At 56.3% G+C, this 23,056-nt stretch overlaps 1 protein-coding gene across 1 annotated transcript; it reads left to right on the plus strand.

Annotated features, from left to right (window-relative positions):
• Window positions 1–4,276: 4,276 nt before the first annotated feature.
• Window positions 4,277–22,448, plus strand: Mex3a (mex-3 RNA binding family member A). Its single transcript, XM_021249513.2, has 4 exons — window positions 4,277–4,292; window positions 7,135–7,274; window positions 12,316–13,834; window positions 17,232–22,448. Exons 1-4 carry the CDS (start codon window positions 4,277–4,279, stop codon window positions 18,338–18,340), a joined length of 2,784 nt encoding a protein of 927 aa, XP_021105172.2. The 3' UTR covers window positions 18,341–22,448.
• The last annotated feature ends 608 nt before the right edge of the window (window positions 22,449–23,056 follow it).

The following is a 23,056-nucleotide window of genomic DNA, read 5'->3' on the forward strand; positions in this document are numbered from 1 at the left end:
GCTTCTGGCTGCAGAGTGGGAATGGGCACCCTCTGGGGGTGGCACAGGACAGGAGCCAGGTGTGCCACGCTGTGGGGCATCGGGACCACTCGCCCAGGGGTCTCCACCCTCACGGCATCAACACTGCTTGGGGTCTTACTAAGCTGCCCAGGCCAGGCTCAATCTAGTGATCCTCCTGCCTCAGCCTTCCAGAATGCTGCGATTATAGGCATGCGCCACCACACCTGGCTGGGAGGGGGCTTTCGAAACTGCTACATGTGTTCCATCTACAGCAACACACACACACACACGCACGCACGCACGCACACACACACACACACACACACCCACACCCCCCTTTGCCAATGCCCAGAGTCTTGGATATTTTGACTGTGGTTGGTTTGAGGTGTGACGGGAAGTTTTCAGTAAAAAACACTTCTGCTATCAGTCCACAGGCGAAGCAGCTGCGTTTGAGTGGCAATTGCAGCACTGCTAGCAGCTGCAGTGTTTCCAGTGCCAGGCCGGCTCTGATCCTGCCCACAGACCCGCAGGGCAGTGACACCATCAGCTCCAGAACTCAGGTGAGAAACAGCAAGAGTGGTTCAGGGTCACACAACCCACACGTGGTGGCAGGGACATAGCCCTTGAGTCTGGCCAGGGAGCCCACCATCTCTGCAACCGTGACCCACAGCTGTCACACCCAGACTTGAGAAGGAGCCAGTGGTGGAGCCAGGCCCAGAACTCAGGTCTGCTCTGGGCAGAAGTCAGGCTGTGGTCCAGAAGAAGGCCCAGGACCCCAGCCAGCCCTGGCCCCAGGGCAAGGGCCCCTGCTGGGCAGTGTCCCCATGGGGCCACCATCCTCCTGCTCCCCAAGGGGCCCTGAGCAGCCCTTGCTGTGCCATCCCCTCCCCACGCTAATTGATGCAACCTCTAATTGCTGTCACAAGCAGGCAATTAAGCCCAATTAGGGAGCCAGGGCTAATTAGGGCCCAGCTCCCCACAGCCTGAGTACCCCAGGGTCTGCACCTGCTGCCCAGCTCTCCCACCCCAGGGAGGAGAAGCAGTGCAGGTACAGAGCAGGCGAAGACTCACATTCCTCTCTGGCTCTCCCAAGGCCAAGGGTTGAGTGCCTCAGTTTACCCCCTGCCCCCACTTTTATGCCACAGGCCATTGTCTCCCAGCCCACTAGACGGTGTGGCGACACTCTGATCCCCCACTGTTCACAAGAACGGCCCCGCCTCATCCACCCTCCTCCAAGGCTGGAGTGGGGGGCATGGACCGGGAGGATCTCAGAGAGGTCAGTGTTGCCTAAGGTCACAGAGATCTTGTGCTCCTGATGCACACGAGAGGTGCGTCCTTCAGACGCCTCACCACCACAAGTCCCAGTGGGACACAGGTGAACTTCATACCTTCTTTCCACAGCCTACACTATGCTAGGTCATCCCACTGAATCCAATGCCTGCCTCCATTCCTGAGAGAGAGTGGGGCAGCATGAAATTCAGGAGGTCCTTCCTGGCAGGAGGTGGAGCTCCATGGGAGAGGAGACCAGGGGTTCTGTCCTTAGCAAGAGCCCTTTTTGAGGGGCTGGGGATTTAGCTCAGTGGTTTCACTGCCTGCTTCGAAAGTGCAAGAACCCAAGTTCGATCCTCGGTACCTAAAAAGAAAAAAGAGCCCTTTCTGGGATCCCAGACCCTGGGGACTGCAAACAGTCTAGTTTCTCCCTTCCATTAACTCACTCTGTACCCTTGAAAAAACTGCTTCCCTCCTGGGTGCCATCAAGGCCTGGGGTGACAAGGATAACCCTCTGTTCTGAAACTGTGGGGCCCAGCGCTGAACAAGAATGAAACTGTCCTGACAGGGACTGGGCCAGAGGTTAGGGGTGTGCAGACACAGGAGCGTGCGCGCGCACACACACACACACACACACACACACACGCACATATACTCCTGCCCCCAGGACCCACTGATGTCGAGTGGCCTGGACTTGAGGTCTGCTCTCTGGCTGGGAGAAGTAGGCTGGATGCAGATTGGCCACTCTCTTACCCTGTCTTCGTTGGGGTCACACAGGGCGGGCGGGCAGGCAAGGGAGGCTGGAGGGGTCCTTTCCCGTTTTCCTGGGCCTTGCCTCACTCTAACTTCCAGGCTCCCATTCAGCCTTTTCTGCTTTCTAGGTTTCCCGCACATGGTTAAGCGTTGAGTTCTAATCTTGGCTCTGTCACCCATGTCCCTGCATGGGGCAGGATGACAGTTGTCTCCTCTATAAAATAGAAATAAGCAGGGTGTATTGGCAAACATCTGTAATCCCAATTACTTGACAGGCTGAGGCAGGAAGATCACAAAGTTCAAGGCCAGCCTGGGCAACTTAGTACAACCTCATCTCAAAATAAAATTTAAAAGGGTTGGCGATATAGCTCAGTGCTCCCCATTTTCAATCCCCAGTACCACAAATAAATAAAATTTGAAAACAAATAAAAGAGATGGAGGGCTGGGCAAGGTGGCACACGCCTGCAATCCCAGCACTTTGGGAGACTGAGGCCGGAGCATCACTGTGAGTTTGAGGCCACCCTGGGCTACGTAGTAAGTTTAAGGACACTCTGAACTACATAGCAAGACCCGGTTTCAAAAAAAAAAAAACAAGCCAGGGATGTAGCTCAGTGGCACTGTGCCTGCCTCACAAGCACAAGGTCCTGAGTTTGATCCCCGGTACCAAAAAAAAAAGGAGGGAGAGGGGAGGGAAAGGGAAGTAAAAAGAATTAAGATGTGTTACGTACATATGCCAACTCCCCGCCATGAATGTAATTATCACGCACTGCAAACGTACTAATAGATTTTTTAACATTAAAAATCTAAACTAAAATAACACGGGAACAGCGAAAATTGCATAAGGCTGTTGTGCACAGTGTGGGGCCGGAGCCAATCCCTCCATTTGACAGCTCCCCTCCCAGCAGCGGCAGAGCAGAGGCCCAGGGGCAGGTTCAGCACCAGCTCCTAAGGCAGCCTTCCCTTTCCTGTGGTGAATCACTGCTCACAGCCCTGGGGACCCAGGAGTCCCCTGCTTGCCACAAACATCACCACTGTCATAGAAACCGGGCCTCCCCTTCCTCTTTTGCTGATTGATTTCACCGCATCTTCTCCCAGGCTGTATCTGGCGCGAAGATCTCGGCTTGTGACTCACTGATTGATCTAAGTGCCTCTCGTGTCTGTCCCCAAGAGGTCGGCGGGTGCGTCACCACTCGCAGGGTCCGCACCCCCGACCTTCAGGCCCTGCTCCCTTCTCTGCCAAGTCTGGCTGGCACCTTCCCGGGTCAGCGTGGCATCAGCCCCCTCTGCCCCTGGGGCCTGGACCCCATCTCTCCCGCGCCACCCGGACCCCGCCGCGGGGGCTGCACAGGCCGAGGGCAAGGGAGGTGGCCGCAGGAGGAGACCGGCGGGCGCGGGCGCCACCTACTGGCGGGGACGGAATCAGCCTCCGCGTCGCCAGCCGGTGGGCGTGTCCCGGCCAGCGGAAGCGGACCCTGGGGGGACAATCATGCTCCTCCCTTGCTCCTTCGCTCACTCACCAGCGTTCCCTCAACACGGTCTCCGCGCCCTCGTGGGACAAGCAGAACCGCCAGCACCTCCAAGGGGAGGTCAAGACGCCAGAGAGCAGATCCCCCCACCACCCCGTCCCCCGCAGGCCTCTGAAGAAGGGGTGATTAAGCTGAGTCCTGAACAACAACAATTGACATTTATTAAGCACCTTCTGCGTACCAGACACTATGTCAGTCTTTTACATGCTTCTTCCCACTAATCACACAACAATCCTGTAAGGTAATTGCTATTATTATCTTCATTTTACAGCCGGGGAAAACAGGTTCCGAGATGCTCGGTAATTTGCAGCGGGCTCACAGGTAGGAGGAGCCCACCTGCAGGCTCCTGCTTGAATGCCAGGCAAAGGGAGAGAAGGAAGCAAGCTCCAGGGCTGGAAACCGCTGGCTGTGGTGTGCAGAGGAGAGGCAGGCAAAGAGGCCCAAAAGGAGCACCCAAGGAGGCGGGTGAGAATCCTTCGGAGATACCAGCAGGCCCAAAGTCAGAGCTGAAAGCAGGGAGCCCCGAGCAGTGTGGAGGGTGGGGCGCAGCTGGAGGTCGGCACACAGGTCGAGGGCGGTCACCACGCAGAAGCCCATGGGCGTGCCTGGACACCGGCGGGGGGGGGGGCACGGACACCTCTGCAACTTTCCTGGGCTGCAGACGGGGAGGTACTGGGAGTGTGGAGCACCTGACTTCGGACCCCAGGCTCCTGAGGTCTGGACCAGCGATGCTGGAGATGCAAGGTGCCCCGGAGACATCTGGCTCAAGCAACCACCTGCAGCAGTAGCCTGAGGCAACTTGTACTCGCTGACAGGCAACAGGCCACTTGCTGTGCACACTGAACTCGGCCGTGGTGGGAGTTTACACCAAGAGAACTGGCAGCTGTCACAAACCAGAACTTCTTCCCTCCTGGTTATTATTATTATTATTATTATTATTTTTTTGGTTTTTTTGAGACAGGGTCTTGCTATGTAGTTCAGGCTGGCCTTGAGCACAGGCTGGCCTCGAACTCATGGCAATCCTCCTGCCTCAGCCTCCTGAGTGCTGGGATTACATGCTGTACCATCCAACTGATTACTAACATTTACCAGCATATACTCTTTCCTGTCCCTACTTTACAGAAGAGGAAACCAAGGCTCAAAGATTAGACTTGTTCAGAATCACATGGTCATTTTTTCCTGTGTGTGTGTGGTACTGGGGATTTCATCCAGGACCTTCACACTGAGCTAAATTCTCAGTCCTTTTTAAAAATTTTGAGCCAGGGTCTCCCTACATCATTAATCTGCCCAGGCTAGACTTGAACTATGATCCTTCTGCCTCATCCTCCCAGAAGGCTGGGATTATAGGGGTGTCCCACCACACCCCACCTCTTTTCCTTTTATGTATCCAGTGGCTCACTCAACAAGTGTATGGACTGCCTCCGCTGTGGCAGCTTTGGACGGACACACCTCCATCCCAGGAAGAGAGCTTTCCGCTGGGGCAGCACGAAGAATGTGGAAAGTGGCTTTCACCACTGGGCTGAATATTAGCAAAGTGCCAAGCGCTAGGTCATAGCAGTCCTGAGGGATCAGTGGGTCCTGTGGCCAGGCCAGGCGGGCCTCTGGGGACCCTGCTCCTAAGCTCAGGTCTGCAGGGGGAGGGTGTCAGCCAAGACGAGGGAGGGTGTGAGGCAGAGGGAAAGTGCAAAGCCAGGTGTGTGTGCGTGTGTGTCCCATACACTTCTTCATGTAAGATTCTTTTGTTTGTTTTTGAGACAAGGTCTCGCTATGTAGCCCAGACTGGCCTCAGCCTCCTGGGTGCTTGGATCCCAGGTATACACTACCACACCTGGCTTGTGCAAGACTCATTTTGCCAGCAGCAACTGAGGGGAGGGGTTTGCATGCTTACAGATCTGAGCTGTTAGCCAGAAGTCATACCAATGAGTTGGGCATGGTGGCACTGGCCTGTAATCCCAGCACTGAGAGGCTGAGGCAGGAGAATCACCTTGAGTTTGAGGCCAGCCTGAACTATATAGGGAGACCATGTCTCAAAAAAAAAAAAAAAAAGTCCTGCCAATGAGTTAGCACCACAATTGCCTTCCTGCTGTATGTACGCCCCAGACTAGGTGCCGGGGTGACAAGGAGCCTGGCAACAGTACGTGCTTGCCAAGCCTCCTGCAGGCAGTACCCCTTGGAAGGGAGATCAGATGAGGGAACAGGGATGGGGCGGGGAGGGAGGCAGAAATGAGGCTGAGCATGGGAAGAGGAGGTGTGGTAGAAAAGCGGGTGACACAAATATTTGGCTGTGTGTGCCCATGTGCAGGAGAGTGTTTAAGGGAGAAGTACAGAACACACAGTTTACAAAGAGCAGACACCGATTGAGCATCCACTGTGAGCCAGGTGCTGGGAACACAAGAGGACAGGGCCCCAGGAGCTCCCGGTATGTGGGAGTAACAGTTATAGTACAGCATGATGAAAGGGAGAGGACACCCCAAAGTGACTGGGGGGACTTCTGGGAGGAATGGACATGGCACTGAGCTCTGCAGGGTGAACCAGCCTCACTCGGGGGGAGGGGAGGGAGGAGCGGTCAGCTGACAGGTGGGTAGGGGCCAATGGGGGACCAGGAGAGCGCACTAAGGAGCCTGAGTCTCATGGCAGTGGGAGTGGGCGCTATACAAGGTTTCAAGCAGGAGGGGGTTGTGATCAGATTTTTTTCCAAATGATTCTCTGGCCACTGTGTGGGGAAAGAACTGGAGGGAGCCGAAGAGGCGAGGGTGGAGGCAAGGACACCAGTCAGAGGCCACAGAGGGTAGCTTGGCCCAGGACGGCAGCAGAAGCAGAGAAGTTGGCTGACTGAAGTTTTTTTCTTTAATTTTAATTTTTTGGATGGTGCTGGGGATTGGACCCAGGGCCTTGCACATGCTTGGCAAATGCTCACCACTAAGCTACACCCAAAGTGCTTGGCAATGTTTTGAGGTTTAATTGAGAGTATTCCTTGACAGGAATTAGAGGAAAAGAAGAATCAGAGGCCATGCTGCTGGGAGAGGCCGGGAGAATTCAGGATGGAGGACTGAGAACGTGGGAAGGAATCAGGGCAGAAAGAAACTAATGGTAGTAACACGACAGCATTCACGATACCAGGTGCCATGCTGTCTGCTTTAGAGGTCCGGTTAAATCTTCGAAACAAGACGATCCTGAACTTCTAGGCCAGCCGCCTCCAGCCCTTCTACCTCACATTCTGCCATGTTTTCTCTGCAGGGATTATCAAGCTGCTTGTTTACTGTCTACCCCTCCTCCTTCCCCTGCAGAACACGGGCCCCCAGGAGCAGGGTCCTCTGTATCTTTTTCTCCTGTGTGTGCCCGGTGCCCAGGCCCAGCAGGGTCTGTCGAAGCAGCTGACCTGGGGAGCTGGCCAGACCCATGGGGATTCCCAGGCCTTAGCCCCCTGGGTTCACTCTGGACCAGGAACAGAGGGAGCCTCACTGCCGCCCACGGGTTGGATGTCCGCCCCAAGCCGAGCGTCTGGTGGAAGCTTGAGACGACACCTGAGGAGTGCAGGGGAGGGCGCGCACCTAGGTTGAGCAGTGCACAAACACCTGCCCCCTAGGGTCCCAGCCCAGTCCGCAGCGGCTCCCGGTAACTGGCCTGCAGCGCCACCTGGTGGCCGAGGCTTGGACTCGCGCGTCGGCGGCCCTGCTCCCTGGGGTCCTGGAAAGCTGGTGCCTGGCCAGCGAGCCTCGGGCCACTGTACCGGTCCTGCCAATCTGCCCCTTCACAGGACCCTCACTCATCTCCAGGGGACTCTACTCTGCCCAGGAAGCCTCCCCAGCCTACTCCAGCTTCTGCAACCACTCTGCAGCCTGCAGGCACTCACAGGTGTCGGCACCTGTGGGGTCCAGGCTCTGAGTCACAGAGCTCTGGTCTCGAACACTGGTCTCCACTTACAGCTGTGTGGCCTGGCCAAGTTACCTAACCTCTCTGAGCCTCAAGTCCTTCATGTTCTGCAAGGACAGCAATCTCAGCTCCAAGGCCTTGTGAAGACTAAATGACATTAAGGCCGAAAAGCCTGCACTTGACAAGCACTCAGGAAATGCCACATCTCTCTGCCCAGACTCCTCTTCCCTTCACCGAGAAGGAAGCGTGATGGAACAGAGGGCAGAAGTGGGTCACAGGGCCAGGTCCCCAGGCCTCAGTCTCCCTCTGTGAGGAGGCCACCAGACAATGGCTGACCTAGTCATTTGCTCCCTTCCTCATTCAACTTCTTTTTCTTTTTTTGTTTTTGTGGGCGTTTTTTTGACACCAAGGATCGAACTTGGGTCCTTGCACTTTTGAGGCAGGCGGCAGAACCATTGAACTAAATCCCTGGCCCTCTTGGTTTGTTCTTTGAGACACAGTGTTACTATGTAGTCCAGATTGGCCTTGAACTTGTGGCAATCCTCCTGCCTCAGACTCCTGAGTCCTGGGATTACTGGCACGTGCCACCACGCCTGGCTTCACTCTACTTCTGTTCCAGCTCACATTCTGCACAAAATACTCGATGCTGTATGTCACATCCATCACCTGTGCCTGACTGCATTTAGCACTTCTGGATCTCCTACTGGCAACTAGCACAACACAGGGCACAGAGGGCAGTGAAAGAAGTCCTCCTGGACAACCTATGAAGGCATGTTTACTCCTCTGCTCCCACTCAGGGGCACCAGGTGCCCCTCCCCCTCCCCAGCCAGAAACCAGAGCTGGCGCCACTGGGTGAGGAATCTGGGGACCAACTGTCATGGCTCCAGTATCACCCGCCTCTGGACGCCTGGGTCGAGCCCTGAGTCCCAGCGGGGCCCTGTTAGCCAGCTGTCTGGGGGCCCAGGCCCTGCCTGAGCCCCTCAGAGCGGCCCTCCCTGGGGAAATCAGACAACGAAGGGCTCTGATAGTGGAGGGCTAGGGTGTCTCGGGAGAGGGGCAGGCATGTTCATGGGTCCAGAAGCAAACCCCAGGTGGGGCCACAAATCCTCTCCATCCCCTCCAATCTCTGATGCCTGCAAGTCCTCCCTGGCCAGGCACTCTGGTCACACAGGCCAGTTTCCATGTCCCGATGAGGGAAAGGATCCAGCCTGATATTTCTTTCTTGTGGTCTACATGCAGAATGCTACCGATACATTCTCACGAGTTGAAATTAATGAGTTACATCCATTCCAGCAAGAGAGAAAACTGCCTGTATCTCTGCAGAAAGGAGGGCAGTTAGATAGCCCAGTGGACTGGTCATTGGCAAGGGGTAGTAAAAAGGAATGCAAACCAGGAAAGCATGGGGGGAGGCTCTGCTGACCAGGACAGAAGGGGAAGGTGTTGCAACAGCAGTGGGGAGGCAGGGGAAGATGAGCTCTCTAAGGGCTGGGCTGCTGGTGGGGGCAGCCTTGGTGGCAGCCTTCTGTGTCCCTCCCCTGGGGTCCGAGAACAGTGTTGGGAAAGGGACAAGTGTGGTTGTGGCCCCATCCTTCACTATGTGATGTACGGACAGCAGGAACAGGCACTCAGGATCGCTCAGCGGGGAGAAGGGGCATGTTCCACACAGACAGTTTCCCACCGTGTTCTGTTCCGTCATATGAACCTATCCACTGTGTCACCTTTCCTTTTTTTTTTTTTGGAGAAAGGGTTTGTACTCCAGGCTGTCTTTGAACTCACTAAGTAATCCAGGCTGGCTTCAAACTTGCAGTGATTCTCCTACCTCGGCCTCCAGGGTGTTGGGATCACAGGTGTGTGCCACCACACCTGACTTGGGTCACCTTTCCTGCCCTGCAGCCAGGTCTGTGTGTGTGTGTGTGTGTGTGTGTGTGTGTGTGTGTCCATCCATAGATACACAGTGCACATACAGCTAACCTCAACAGCTCACCAGGGTCTTTTGTTACCCTCAAGGCCAAGAGCCTGGTTCAAGTGTGTGAGCCTGTGTATGTGGATGTGTGTGTATAGAGAGACTGCCTGACTCCGGTGCTTAGCAGGACTTATTTTGGGCATTATCTGTTGTTTGTCTGGCATCATCTTATTTCAGCAAGCAGACCTAGAAGTGACTTCAAGTGACACAGGATGGATCAGAACCTCCTCCAGTGGCTAGCACATCCCAGGAGCTCAACAGGAAGTAGCTAGCTGAATGAATGAATGAATGAATGAATGAAAATTAATGAAGACCACAATCTGGCTTAAATCAACTGCAAGGGGAAAAAAACTAGGGCAAGGAAGCTGACACTAATTGAACACCTAAGAGGGGTCAGGCACTGTGCTAGGGACTCAGCATATTATTGCCCTCTGCGAGGTGAGGAAATCCAGGCTTGCAGTAAATGACTGCCCCACATGAGGTCGCAGAACTAACAGCACATCTGCTCCCTAGATGGGCCCCTCTGCTTGTACTGTGAAGTTCTGAAAATAGAGCTACACTCAACATGCCCTTATGGAGCCTCTGCTCTGGACAGGGCTATGTGTAGGACACTGGGCAGCCAGGGTGAGGGACAATGATTAAGATGAGAGGGCTGGGCGGGGGATTTAGCTCAGTGGTTTTGCCACCTGCTGCACAAGCGCAAGGACTCGAGTTTGATCCTGGTACCGAAAAAAAAAAGATGAGAGGGCTGGAGTATAGCTTAGTGCTAGAGCGCTTGCCTAGCACACGGAGGCCTAGCATGCAAGAGGCCCAGGGTTCAAAATACCCAGCATTGCAAAAAAACCCCACCAAAAAACAAAAACCAACATAGCTATAGCCCTGTCCTACAGGGCTGAAGAGGAAGACATGTCACCTTCCTGTCCTCAGGCAGAGAGAGGGGTGCCATTTAAGTCAGGCATTCCGTTGCCATTGCCATAATTCTAGATGGGGCAGGCAGGGTGAGGGAAGAAGACCCCATGGGCAGCAACCTAGCTCTCAGGACTGTTGGTGCAGAGGCCTGAACAAAGGAGGCCCTCGACCTCAGGGAGCAAGTGAGGAATAAAAAATTCACCCAGAAACCCAGCTTCTCAATGCACCCACCCTCAGGCTCCTCTGCACCTGGGCATCCCCCTATTATCTGCAGGTTACACCTTAGTGTACTCACACCCGGATCTCTAGCTGCCAGGTTCCCATGTGCTCCTCTCTTGCCCTGCAGGACCTGCATGGAGTCACATGTGACCCTGGACACTGACACACCTACAGGGCTAATTCATCTTTGTCCATCACTGAGGTGGGTCTGGCAGGGACCCAGCCTTGCCTGCTCCACCCTTCCCACTCTTACACACTTGTTTCTGCCCTTTGTTTTCCTCCCTGGCCAAATCCCCAGGGCTTCTTTGGTCATTAACCTCCTGCTTTAATTGGCTTAGTGATGGAAAGCAGCAGCAGCAGCACCAGCAGGGTGAACTCAGGATGGGTGTCTAGGGGGAATCTCATTTCGGTGGGGACAGGAAAGCTCAAGCCAGCTGGTGGCCCCACAAAAATGCCTGGCACACAATAAGTCCTATACAACCATTTGCTATTTCTATTAACATGAAAAACAGTCACCTGGTCCACAGTAGGAACTTTCCCCAGCAGAGTCCCATGGTCCCTGGTACCACACTTCCTCCAATTCAGGCTCCTACGGCAAACACGGGGAACAAGAGTCAGCAACAGCCCGAGCCTCAAGGCCCTGCCTGTCTGAGCCCCCCACCTCGGTCCGTGTAGGACCACCCAACCCCATTGTAAAATCTGTGGTTAATCTTGTGCTAAATCTTCAATCCAGGAAGCACCCATCCCAACCCCAGGGATTTCAGGGTTCCTCAGCCCAAGGTTCTTCCCTGCCTAGCATAGGAGAAAGAGCCCTACTGTGTGCCAGCCTCTCTGCTGTGAATGCGGACGTGTGTGTGTGTGTGTGTGTGTGTGTGTGTGTGAGAGAGAGAGAGAGAGAGAGAGAGAGAGAGAGAGAGAGAGAGAGAGAGAGAGGCTGCCTGACTCCAGTGCTTAGCAAGACTTATTTTGGGCATTATCTGTTGTTTGTTTGGCATCATCTCATTTCAGACCTAGACCTAGAAGTGACTTCAAGTGACACAGGATGGATCAGAACCTCTTCCAGTGGCTTTGAACCCAGGGTGGGTGTCTAGGGGGAATGGGTGGCTCTGGTGACCCTTTTCTTCCCACTGCTATGCAAATTGACTCTTTCCAAGAATCAATTTAGGAGGCTGGATTAAAGAGCTCAGTCCTCAAGGCCTCAGTGCCAGATCTGTGAGGTCATTCCCTGCCTCCAAGCAGGACTTAACTTCCCCGATTGTTCACATTTTCCCTTCCCAGGCACTCCAAAAAAAAAAGGCCACCTTAGCCCCGTGGTTCACTCAACCATTCCATGAGACTTTTGGGAAGTGCATCTTAGTCTGACCTCAGTCCTCAAGCGGCTGGGGAAAACCCAGACATAAAAAGGGTGGGGGGGAAATGCTGAAGATACGGGGTCAGGAAAGAAAAGACTGCATTCCTCTCCAACTTTCTCAAACTCCCTCTAAAAGAGTCAAGCCTTAAAAATGTATTTGCACTCTCAGCAAATTTCCAGCGTCAAGCGGGTGAATGAATGGGTGTCCGATGGGAGAAGGGAAAGACAAGGGGTGTAAGGAACAGATCGCCCTCAGGCTGTATTCCTGGCCCAGGCGTGCAGAAGGCTGAGATTCTCAGCGCATCGCCAGTCTCCTTCCTCCGTCGGACACAGCCAAAGTTCATGGCCCTCACCCCAATCCTAAGCCACCTAGAGCCTATAGACTCTTCCAGCTTCCCCACCCTCCGCCCCTCTAGTCCTCCACCTTGCACCCTCCTCGTCCCTCTCCACAGCCTCCCGCACCCTCGCTGTTCTGGGGAGGCGAACTAACTCACCTCCCAGCCGGCGTCGCTGGGACTCCCGACACTGGGAGCCGGGAGGGGGTGTGGTGGGCCGCAGCTCGCTCCTCGGGGGTGAGGGACCCCATCCTTGGCCCGGGCCCCCCCTCGGTCCGGCACCCTTCCCGGCCCGTCGCGGCCGCGGGCTTTGTCTGCTCCGCCGAGAAGGCGGCCCCGACAAGGCGCGGGGGCGCGAGCGCAGGGGAGGGCGTGGAGGGTGGGCGGAAGGGAGGGCGCCCGGGGCCTCATTACCATGAGAAAGAGGCCCGCGGCGGATGGGAGCCGGCCTTGCGGAGGGAGCCGCAGCCGCCCTGGTACTCGCGGCGCGTTTCCGCACACCATCCCTCTCCCGGCTCCCGCGCCTCATCTAGCGGGGCCTCGGCGTCCCTCCCGGCCCCAGCACTGCCTCCGAGCGGCGGGCGCGGACTGCGAGGCGCAGCCTCTCCTCCCGGTCGGGCGTTCATCCCGCGCCGCCGCGGAAACTACAACTCCCGGCATGCCCCGGACGCCCGGCGCGCCCCCTCCCGCCCGCTCCATGCTGCTCCATCCAGTTCATTTAAAACAAAAGAGTTTGAGCGCTGGAAGGGGCTGGGCTCCGCTGGGGGCCGCCGAGCGCCGCTCCAGGACTGGGGCTCGCTGCGGGAGCCTGAGGGGGGCGTCTGGACGGCGGAGGCTAGAGACTCCCGGGCCCGAGGCGGGCGGGTGGGGGCAGAGATCCCGCAGCCCCCCGCCCCCCGTCACCCCAGAGAGGAGAGATCTGCTTTCTGGGTTTCGCTTCTCTTTCCCCCCACCCCCACCGCGGGGGCTGGGGCGAGGGGAGTCGGGTTACAGGGTGTTTGGGGAGGGGGCCTTAGGGGGAGGGTCTATCTTTCTATCTCGCTTTCTTTCCCCCTCCCCAGTTCTTTGTTCCCCCTCCCCACACACCCCCTCCTCTCCCCTCCCCTCCCCTCCTCTCTCCTCTTTTCCCTTCCACCACCTCTCTCTCTCCCTCTCTCTCTCTCCCCCAGCTTTTGTTTCGCCATGCCTAGTCTAGTGGTATCTGGAATAATGGAAAGAAATGGGGGCTTTGGAGAACTAGGATGTTTTGGGGGAAGCGCTAAGGACCGAGGGTTGCTGGAAGACGAGCGCGCCCTTCAGCTGGCTCTCGATCAACTCTGCCTCCTGGGTTTGGGGGAGCCCCCCGCCCCCACGGCGGGCGAGGACGGGGGAGGTGGGGGGGGCGGCGCCCCCGCGCAGCCGGCCGCCCCCCCGCAGCCGGCCCCGCCGCCGCCGCCCGCGGCACCCCCGGCGGCCCCGACAGCGGCCCCCGCGGCGCAGACGACCCAGCCCCCCACGGCCCCCAAAGGGGCGAGCGACGCCAAGCTCTGCGCTCTCTACAAAGAGGCCGAGCTGCGCCTGAAGGGCAGCAGCAACACCACGGAGTGTGTCCCTGTGCCCACCTCCGAGCACGTGGCCGAGATCGTGGGCAGGCAAGGTAAGCAGGCGCGCGGACCACGGAGAGGGCACGAGTGGGGGGCACCCGTCCTCGGCGCGGAAAGTTCATCTCTTCCCTCCCTGCCCGCCTCTGGTTCTGTCCCTTTCCCACAAAGGGGGACCCGCCCCCTACCCCGATTTCCAAGTCCACAAAGTTCCCCGTTACCCCCAGTTGGGACGGTTCTCCAGACTCTTCCTCCCGCAGGGCTCAGCCCTCAGACAAAGAAATACCCTCCAAATGGGAGAGGGACGGGGAGGAGATCAGCCTCAATCCCGGGAGGCTGTCTGGAGGGGGTGTCCACTTCTGGCTAGAAAAACTGAGGGAGTGTGCCCAGAGTTACTCAGAAGCCCCTACTCTTTTATCTGCTTCTAAATAGGGGAGGGGGCACCCCAGGGGCCCCCAGTCACCTGGAGTTACAGACTTTGGGGGAGACCTGGCCCGGGGAACCAGACTGAGAACCTATCTCTTTGTTGGGCTGAGTGCAGGAATGGAAGGGGGTGTGGCTCAGGGGAGGGTCTCAGCCTGGGGGAGAGGTGGAAGGGGGACCGCTAGGGGAAGGGGTCGGGGGTCACCCACACACCAAAGTTGAAGGATGTATGAGGTTTGGAAGGGGTGTCTCCAAGGAAGTGCGAGTCCTGCGTGGACCTCTCCTCCTCCCTCTCTGGCTTTTGTTCTGGGCTGGCCTCGGCCTGGGGCCAGAGGCCTGGAGAGGGGTCTTCGAGTGAGGGAGCGGACAGGGCAGAAGGGTGCATGCTGGGGGATAAGAAACCTGGGCCTGGACATTTGGTGGAAGGTGTGTGTCGCCGCCGTGTGTTGGGATGGGGGTGTAGAATCAATTCAGTCTGGTGTGTCTGATACCACACCCTCAACTCAGCGTCCCTGCGTGGGGGTGTTGGTTGGTAAGGGTCCAAACTAAGCAGACGGGATCGTGGGGACCCTTCCCTCTCCCAGTTTCCCAAAGTGGGGGTGGGATTTGGAAATTGCAAAGGGGCTGGGCTGGGAGGTGTGGGGTGGGGGAGGGGCGGGGGAGGAGCTGTCCCACAGTGGGGAACAATAGAGGCGCTGCATTCCGGCCTGGAGTGCGGGAGGAGGCCCGCTCGGCCGGCCGAGGACAGAGGGAGGTGGATGGGGGCCCCTACACCGCGTCTCACCTCCTCCGTAGAGACTCTGGGGCTGGGGGATTGAGAAGGGAGAGCGGAAGGGAGGAGGGGAGAGGCCACTCCCCTGCATGACCCTCGTCCCGGGGGCACTCATCTCCTGGGGTTTCTCATTTAGAAAGTTGGATTCCCTCTTCTTATCAGACACAGGGGATCCAGAGCCTGAAATTGGGCGGGGACCCTAATATATTTTTGTGGGTGAAGGGGTGGTTTTGGAAGGCCCCAGAATTGTATGGAGTCATTCTTCCCTCATCTGCCTCCATTGAATGGGCCCGTCCCTCGTAAAAGTAGGGGGATTTCGCCTGTTGGCAGAAGGTAGGCCTGCCCCTCTTTCCTTGAGTATTTGGAAGTCCTCCCTCCTGTCTGACCTCCCTGTTCCTGCTGCAGTGTCAGGGCTCCTCTGTTTGACCTCTAGGAAGGTGACACCCAGTGGGTCTCCCTTTCAACAGATGCTCATCTAGGCTTGCAGACCCCAGAAAGAGACCCTCCCCAGCCTTGTGCCTGCAGGCTGCTGCCTTCTCCCTAGTCTTAGGCCCTGGCCTGTCCAACCCTTAGAAAGACCTAGCTCTCATTTAAGTTTCTGGACCTGGAACTTAGCATCAGAACCCAGGTCCCAATTAGATGGCACATGACTAGAAGTGGCAAGAGAGGGGCTTCACCATTTTCTAGCCCTCCAAGCCTCACAAACAATCTTTTACTCAAATTAAAGCAGCAAGGCTGTGGGCTTGACAACAGGTAGGACTTCTGAACTGCCCTGCCCGGCGTTCTGCAGACAAAGGGGTGGAGCAGATTCTCCTCCTGAGATTTTTCTTGAAAGATGTGCTCCCTTCCTAGCCACACTAACCCCTAATCCGGATCTACTTGGACTGGAGAAGCCATCTGGATTAGAGGAAAGAGAAGAATTTTCAAAAGAGTGCACTCACGCAGGCCTGCAGTAGGAGGGCTGGGACGGATTCAGAAAAGCAGACCCCTTGGTTTTGGAGAGGTAGAGTGGTAGGAGCGAAGAAGGGCACAGAGGTCTGGGCTGGAGACCTGTGAGTGAGAGTGTGCGTGAACAAGGCAGAAGTTGTGGGTGTGTATAGGAATGTACAGTTTGTGCTGGGGAAGATGGGCATGTATGAGTGAAACACAGGCCTCCAGTGCGCGTGTAAGGGGTATGTGAAAGTGTATATAAAACTCATCCCACAAGTCTCCTTTAAATTAAGGGACACTGCATCGCAGCTCTTAGTGTGTGTGAGGACCCACACACACATGGCAGGTGTGCTTTGAGGAAGGTGTGAGTCTCTGAGGCTGTGGGAAGCTAGGGGCAGAGATGGGGCAAGTATGGGGAAGGAGGAGGGGTCCAGTCAGCCACCGAGGTCCCTCGCTTTTCCTGATGGTCACCCCAGCTCTTGCCAGCCCCCCTCACTTTCTCTTTACCCTTTTCCTTCTTTGTCTGTCTTTGTCTCGCTTTTCTTCTTTCTCTTCCTGCCTCTCTGAAGCCTCCAGCTTCAGCCCTCTCCTTCAGAGCAAGTGTGGGGCAGGAATACCCCCTCACCCTGCTCAGCCCATCACAGCCATCCTGCCCCAGGGGACAGGGAGGCCAGTGACATGGTGAGCTGCTTCTCCACTCCTGATTTTCTTTATCTTCTTACTCCTTCCCTGAAATGCTCCTCACACAGACCCTCCGTCTCCACGCTGCACTAGTTGCTGCAGACTTGTTATGATCTGGGGACCCGTGGAGACAGTACTGGGCAAGGGGAGGGTCACAGAGCCTAAAGAGGTCAGTGTCCCTGAGTCAGGAGGAGAGCACTCCAGTGAACGGGGGCCGAGTGAGAAGACTGTGTGGTACTGAGTGCTGGGGCTCTGTGTGAAGATGGGGTCGGGACCCTTGGGACAGTGATTTGAAAGTTTGTGAACAGCCCGAGAAATTGAGGAACAGCAAACCTCTGGGGTGGAGTTTGTGCATAGACTTGAGGTTTGCAGCTGGTCTGGGAGGATCTGTGATTATTTGGGAGTGTGACGAAGTGAATGAATTTGGAGGGTCTTGGTGAAGGAAAACAGTGCATTTGAAATCTGCGGTGAATAGACGCACAGCCGGATCTGAGGCGGGCTGCGTGGATGGGAGGTGCGTGGGTAGGAAAGGCTTCACTAGGCCCATTGATGGGTTCTGAGGAAGGATCAGGAGGAGCTTACTTAGCCCAGCACAAACCTCCTGGTCCTGTGAGTTTCTTTCTCTTTCCTTCCCTCCCCAATCCCAGGCTGCAAGATTAAAGCTCTGAGGGCCAAGACCAACACCTACATCAAGACGCCGGTGCGGGGTGAGGAGCCCGTGTTCATGGTGACAGGGCGGCGGGAGGACGTGGCCACAGCCCGGCGGGAAATCATCTCGGCAGCTGAGCACTTCTCCATGATCCGCGCCTCCCGCAACAAGTCAGGCGCCGCGTTTGGCGTGGCCCCTGCGCTGCCGGGGCAGGTGACCATCCGGGTGCGCGTGCCCTACCGCGTGGTGGGCCTGGTGGTAGGACCCAAGGGCGCGACCATCAAGCGCATCCAGCAACAGACCAACACGTACATTATCACGCCGAGCCGGGACCGCGACCCGGTGTTTGAGATCACGGGTGCCCCGGGCAACGTGGAGCGCGCGCGCGAGGAGATCGAGACGCACATCGCAGTGCGCACGGGCAAGATCCTGGAGTACAACAACGAGAACGACTTCCTGGCGGGGAGCCCCGACGCCGGCCTGGACAGCCGCTACTCAGACGCCTGGCGCATGCACCCCCCTGGCTGCAAGCCCCTGTCCACCTTCCGGCAGAACAGCCTGGGCTGCATCGGCGAGTGCGGCGTGGACTCCGGCTTTGAGGCCCCGCGCCTGGGGGAGCAGGGCGGGGACTTTGGCTACGGTGGGTACCTGTTTCCCGGCTACGGCGTGGGCAAGCAGGACGTGTACTACGGTGTGGCCGAGACCAGCCCCCCGCTGTGGGCGGGCCAGGAGAACACCACGCCCTCCTCGGTGCTCTTCTCCTCCACCTCCTCCTCCTCTTCGTCTTCGGCCAAGGCCCGCGCCGGGCCCCCGGGTGCGCACCGCTCTCCCGTTGCCTCTGCGGGTCCCGAGCTGGCTGCACTCCCGCGGCGCCCGCCCGGAGAGCCGCTGCAGGGCTTCTCTAAACTTGGGGGCGGCGGCCTGCGGAGCCCTGGCGGCGGCCGGGACTGCATGGTGTGCTTCGAGAGCGAGGTGACTGCCGCCCTTGTGCCCTGCGGGCACAACCTGTTCTGCATGGAGTGCGCAGTCCGCATCTGCGAGAGGACGGACCCGGAGTGTCCCGTCTGCCACATCACAGCTACGCAAGCCATCCGAATATTCTCCTAAGCCCCTGCCCCTGCCTCCAGGACCCACTCCCCAGGGTTCAGGCCTGGACCTGTTTTCCACTGGGGTCTTGGAAATCCGTGATTTGAGGGGCAAGGCGCTTGGAGATATTTGCTCGCGGGGGGGGGGGGGCAGGCGGTCGTGGCTGGAGGGTGGACCACTTTCAGAGCCTCTGGTCTCCCTGTCCTGGGAAGACTGGGAGGGGCCAGACTGAATTTTACTAGAGTTACAACTCTGATACCTCAACACACTTTAAATCTGGAAGCAGCTAAGAGAAACTTTCCTTTTGCCAGAGGTGGTGCTAAGGCGTCCTCTGCCCACCTCCCTGGCTGTGTGTTACCCCACCCCTTCCTTTGTACGGTGGGTGGGAGAGGGAGAATTACCATCTGTTTGCGGAGGCAGGCGGGCGCTGTGCGGTCCTGACCTCCGACCTCCTAACCTGACGCTCTAGGTGTTCTACCCCCATTTCCTGTTTGGGAAACTTGCGGTCTCCAGTAGTGTGGGAGTTGGGGTCTTGTCGGAAGTCTGCGCAGGTGTTTGAAGGGTGGGGTGAGGAGAACTGTCAGTCAACAAAGGGCTCAGGATTCATCTGTCCCTACAAAGCTGGGCTAGAGGAATCTGGAGAGGGCTTCCCCCATCTGGCCCCTGCCACTTTGCCCTTCCGTGTCTTCTCCCCATCTTTACTTTCTTTGAGTTTTCCCTTCCCCTTTGCTTTTTCCTTTTCCTCTGGCTCTTTGGATGGCCTTTTTGGCCCTCTCCTCTGCCCCCCCTCCAGCCCAGCTTTGGGGATACCATCCCCCTGGGGAAAAGGGGGGGACATTTTAATGGTCCCTCCAGTTACTCTCCAGGCACTGGAACCCCCTCTCCCCTATCCCTCCAAAGAAACAGCCCCAGTTCTTGACGGAATGTAACCCTGTTCTCAGTGACAATTTGAGGGGCAACTGATACTGGGGTGCGTGAAGTGTCAGATCCCCACTTTCATCATCTCTGGGCATTATACTTAGAGTGCGACTCGGCTAGATATTCTGGTTGTGGGAGGAGAGAGCCAGGAGCAGAAAAGGGCCTGGGCAGGAGGGACCGACCAGCAAGGAAGGGCTCCCCACCTGCCGTGCCCCCAGGCCAGGCTGTCTCTGGGCCTGATGGCCTTTATTGAATCCTTGTTGGTGCTTACAGCATGAAGCCTCAGCCCCACCCTCGGAGGCTGAGGAGCAGGCCAGGCAAAGTAGTTTTGGGGATTTCTGTTCCAGAAATCAAGGGTTGTGGCAGGCCTGGAGTCCCCTTTGCTGCCTCCCTGCTGCTCCATCGGGGCTGCCACCTCCCTCCCACCCTCCTGGTTCCGCAGGCCGGGCCAGGAGAGGTAGGAGACCGGAGCCTTGAGGGCCAGGAGACCCTTGTATATATTGGGTAGGACAGTTCTGAGTGAGCCGAGCACTTAGAGCTCCCCAGGCCCATTCTTCCTGGAGGAGAAGGGGTGCAGGGATGAAGGTGTGGAGGGAATTCCTTCTTCCTCTTTCTCCAGTTGTGAATTAACTCACCTCTCTGAGCCTTCCCCTCCAGACCACCAGCCTGGGAGGGAGAGGAAGGAGGTCTCAGCTGTCACCTTCCCACCTCCCACCACCCTGAGCCATCCTGAGATGTCTGTACAATAGAAACCAAACCAAATGGGCACCCGGTCCCCGGGGCGGCAGGGTGGGGTGGGAAGAAAGGGCGTCTGTCATCCCCTCCCCTCTCCACTCCTTACCCACAGAGGCAGGAGACGGTTACACAGGGGCACTGCAAGTTCAGTTGCCCGCCGGGACAGAGAGCCAGGCCTAGGAACAAAGGCAGAAGACAGTGAGTGACAAAAACGGGAGAGAACGAGGGAGCGAGCTGAGTGACCGACAGGAGAGGAAACAAAAATAGCAAAAAAGAAAAAAAAAGCAGTTCTTTATAATTTAATATTCTATTTTAATAAAGGCGTTTATTACCGTATAAATGTAGCAAAGAACCTGGGCTAATATGAAAAAAAAAAGACTTTTTATTAGGTAATTTATTATATGAAAAGGATATTTTATTTTATGATAAAGTGATCCTTAAAAAAATAAAAAAACTTTAGAAGGTTTAGAATATATGTAGGGAGAGAAGAAAAAAATACATTTGTATTCAGAGTTAAATCTTAAAAAAAAGTGTTTTTAATATATGTTCGGGTTTACGTTCCTTTTTTCCCCCACTTTTTTTTGGGGAGGAATGTCGTTTGCTTTTCCTGGGGGAGCATCCTGGGATGGATGGTAGAGAGAGGGGCTGGGGAACCCGTCCCTTCTGGGGCCCCACAAGTAGATTGGATTTCACTCTGTGGGCTCCTCCTCCCCTCTCCCCTCCCCTCAAGGGAGCTGGCAGAGCCAAACAAAGAAAGGGATTAACCGGAAAAGAAGAGGCTGTGGGACTAAGGACCGAGGATCCTGGGGTTCCCCCCCCTTCCCCTGCCCGGTCCCAGGGGCAAGTGAGGAGGGGGAGTCCAGCATGGAGGCCTAGAAGGGCCATGGGAATCCTCAGAGAGGTGTGAGATTTAAGAGAAATAGATTTTTTTTTAACCAAAAAAAAAAGAGAAGAAAAAGAAACCGAGGGGTTTAAAAGAATACTACAAAATAATAATAATAATTCAAATTTATTTCATATAATCCTAGAGAAAGAAAGAATTACTAGTTACTTAGTAGATAATATTCAGATAGCTTAAAAGTTTAGTAGCATTGAGGACCCCTGGGTCCAGTAGAATGTATAAAAGTATCGAAAAGAATAGAGGGAAGTGGCTAAATCCACCCTGAGTCGCCTATTTCAGGGGTCAGGGTTGGAGCAGATTTTGAGTTGGGATTGGGAGCGTCCCGTCTGCTGGGGTTGATTCTGAGAGTCGCTGGAGTTTGAAGTTAGGTGAGTGGATGGGCCTCAGCTCCCAGGGTCTTTGAAAGGACGCTGGCTGGTCTTTGCGGTCTCCACCAAGCTGGGGGCTGGGGAGAGACAGCAGGGCCCCCTCCCCCCGCAGCCTGCTGGGTCCTCTTACTCCCACCCGGGGCTCAGGATGGAGGCTGCTCAGCTCCAACCTTCCTAGCCAGCGTCTCCCAGGCCTAACTTCCAAAGTCCTTCTGGAAGTGTGACCCCAGCCCACCTGACTGCAGATCAGTTTAGGAGCCTGGTAAGCCATCCCACACACACACTTCTATCTCAGAGGTTCAGCAGTGGGGGTAGCAGTCTCGATGATTATGCCCCTGTAAATCTGTGCAGTGCTTTACCAGTCTGCAGATTATCAGAAGCTAGATTTGAACGACGACCCACCTGTTGGGGCGCAGTGGAGACGCAGTCCCCCCCAAGAGTACAGAGGCAGGGAAGGGCACAGGGACCTTGTGTGACCCCAGGCCTATCCTTTGTGCAGCTACCATCTGTGAGCATTCAGAAAAGGGTGGTTCACTGTGCCCTGGCCTCAGGCATTCACCTTCCCCACAGAAAATTGGGGTGCCTGGATTTTGCATGTGAGGAATAAGCATTTTTAAGCACTTGCCTTCTACCAACCCCAGCAGGCAATCAGATAGGGCTCTTCCCTCCTGTCCAAGAGGCTGGGGAGCCCCCACCCCTTCCCTTTGGCAAGAGACACCTGCTCCATTACACCAATAACTCTGCCATGCTCCTCCCTGACCTGGACCCCAAACACGTCTCCCTCTCCCCAATTTACTCTTCTCGCCCCACCTAGGGAAAGATTTCCCCCTGCTCCTTTTGTCCTAGAACCCTCGCTAGTTTGGGGTGGTAGCGTCTGGGATGGGGAGGGCTTCCCCTTCCCCACTCGAGGGTGCGGGTGGGGTAGGGTGGGTCGGGGGAGACAGCCCTGGGGCAGGGGGCTGGTCTCCACTGTAGAAAGTAGAATAGGATTGTGGTCAGACTTAATTTGAGGCATCTAGTGAAGACACATACACATCCACCAGGGAAGAATATTTCAAAAGCAAATTGAAGGCGGGAAATGAAACAGACCCATGAATAATCAAGTCCAAGTGATGTTGCACAAAATGCAGAGAAACCAAGAAGGGGAGGGTTAATGTATTAAATGTGCTATTAAGAACTTAATTTTATTAAAAGTATTATTACTTAAGGCTGCCTTTCTCTGCATGCATCTACTGTCTTGGGGCAAGTGGGAAGAACTACAGCTGGATACTGTGGGTGCCTGCACACCAGGGGAGAGTGGGTGTCTCCAGGGCTCCCTGCCAGCCCTAGGCTCGCCCCCACCCCTCCCTTTCACTCGTACCTTCTACCCTGACCTGCTTACCAGGCAAGGCCAGGCCAGGTGACACAGTGCGCCCTCTGGACTGCCATCTCTGAGCTCTGTGGGAAAGGGCCGAAACCTGTGAGGAGAGACCTTCCCCATTTCTCCTGCCCATTCAGGTAGATTCAGGCCTCCCATCTCCCAGGCCGAAAACCCCTCCACCCAGGAAATGTGCAGGGCCTGCCCAACACCCCGCTCCCCCGCATCTCCCCCAGCAGCCTCCTCTTGCCCCTGGCATTGGAGTGACCTCAGTTCTTGGCACCAAGGCCCTGGGCACCAGATGGTGCCTGAGATGGGTTTCCTTTGTCTTGCCTTCTAGATACCCCTCCCCTCCATGCTGTCCTCCCTCCCCCACCTGCCCTGGGGTTGGCAAAGGACAGGGCAGCACCTCCCTCCCCCTTGGCACTGTCCCCAGAGCACAGAACTCCAGAGGCAGC

Source organism: Heterocephalus glaber, unplaced genomic scaffold (assembly GCF_053883595.1).
Source record: "Heterocephalus glaber isolate CG9 unplaced genomic scaffold, H.glaber_assembly_v1.0 deba00001795, whole genome shotgun sequence".
NCBI classification, from domain to species: domain Eukaryota; kingdom Metazoa; phylum Chordata; class Mammalia; order Rodentia; family Bathyergidae; genus Heterocephalus; species Heterocephalus glaber.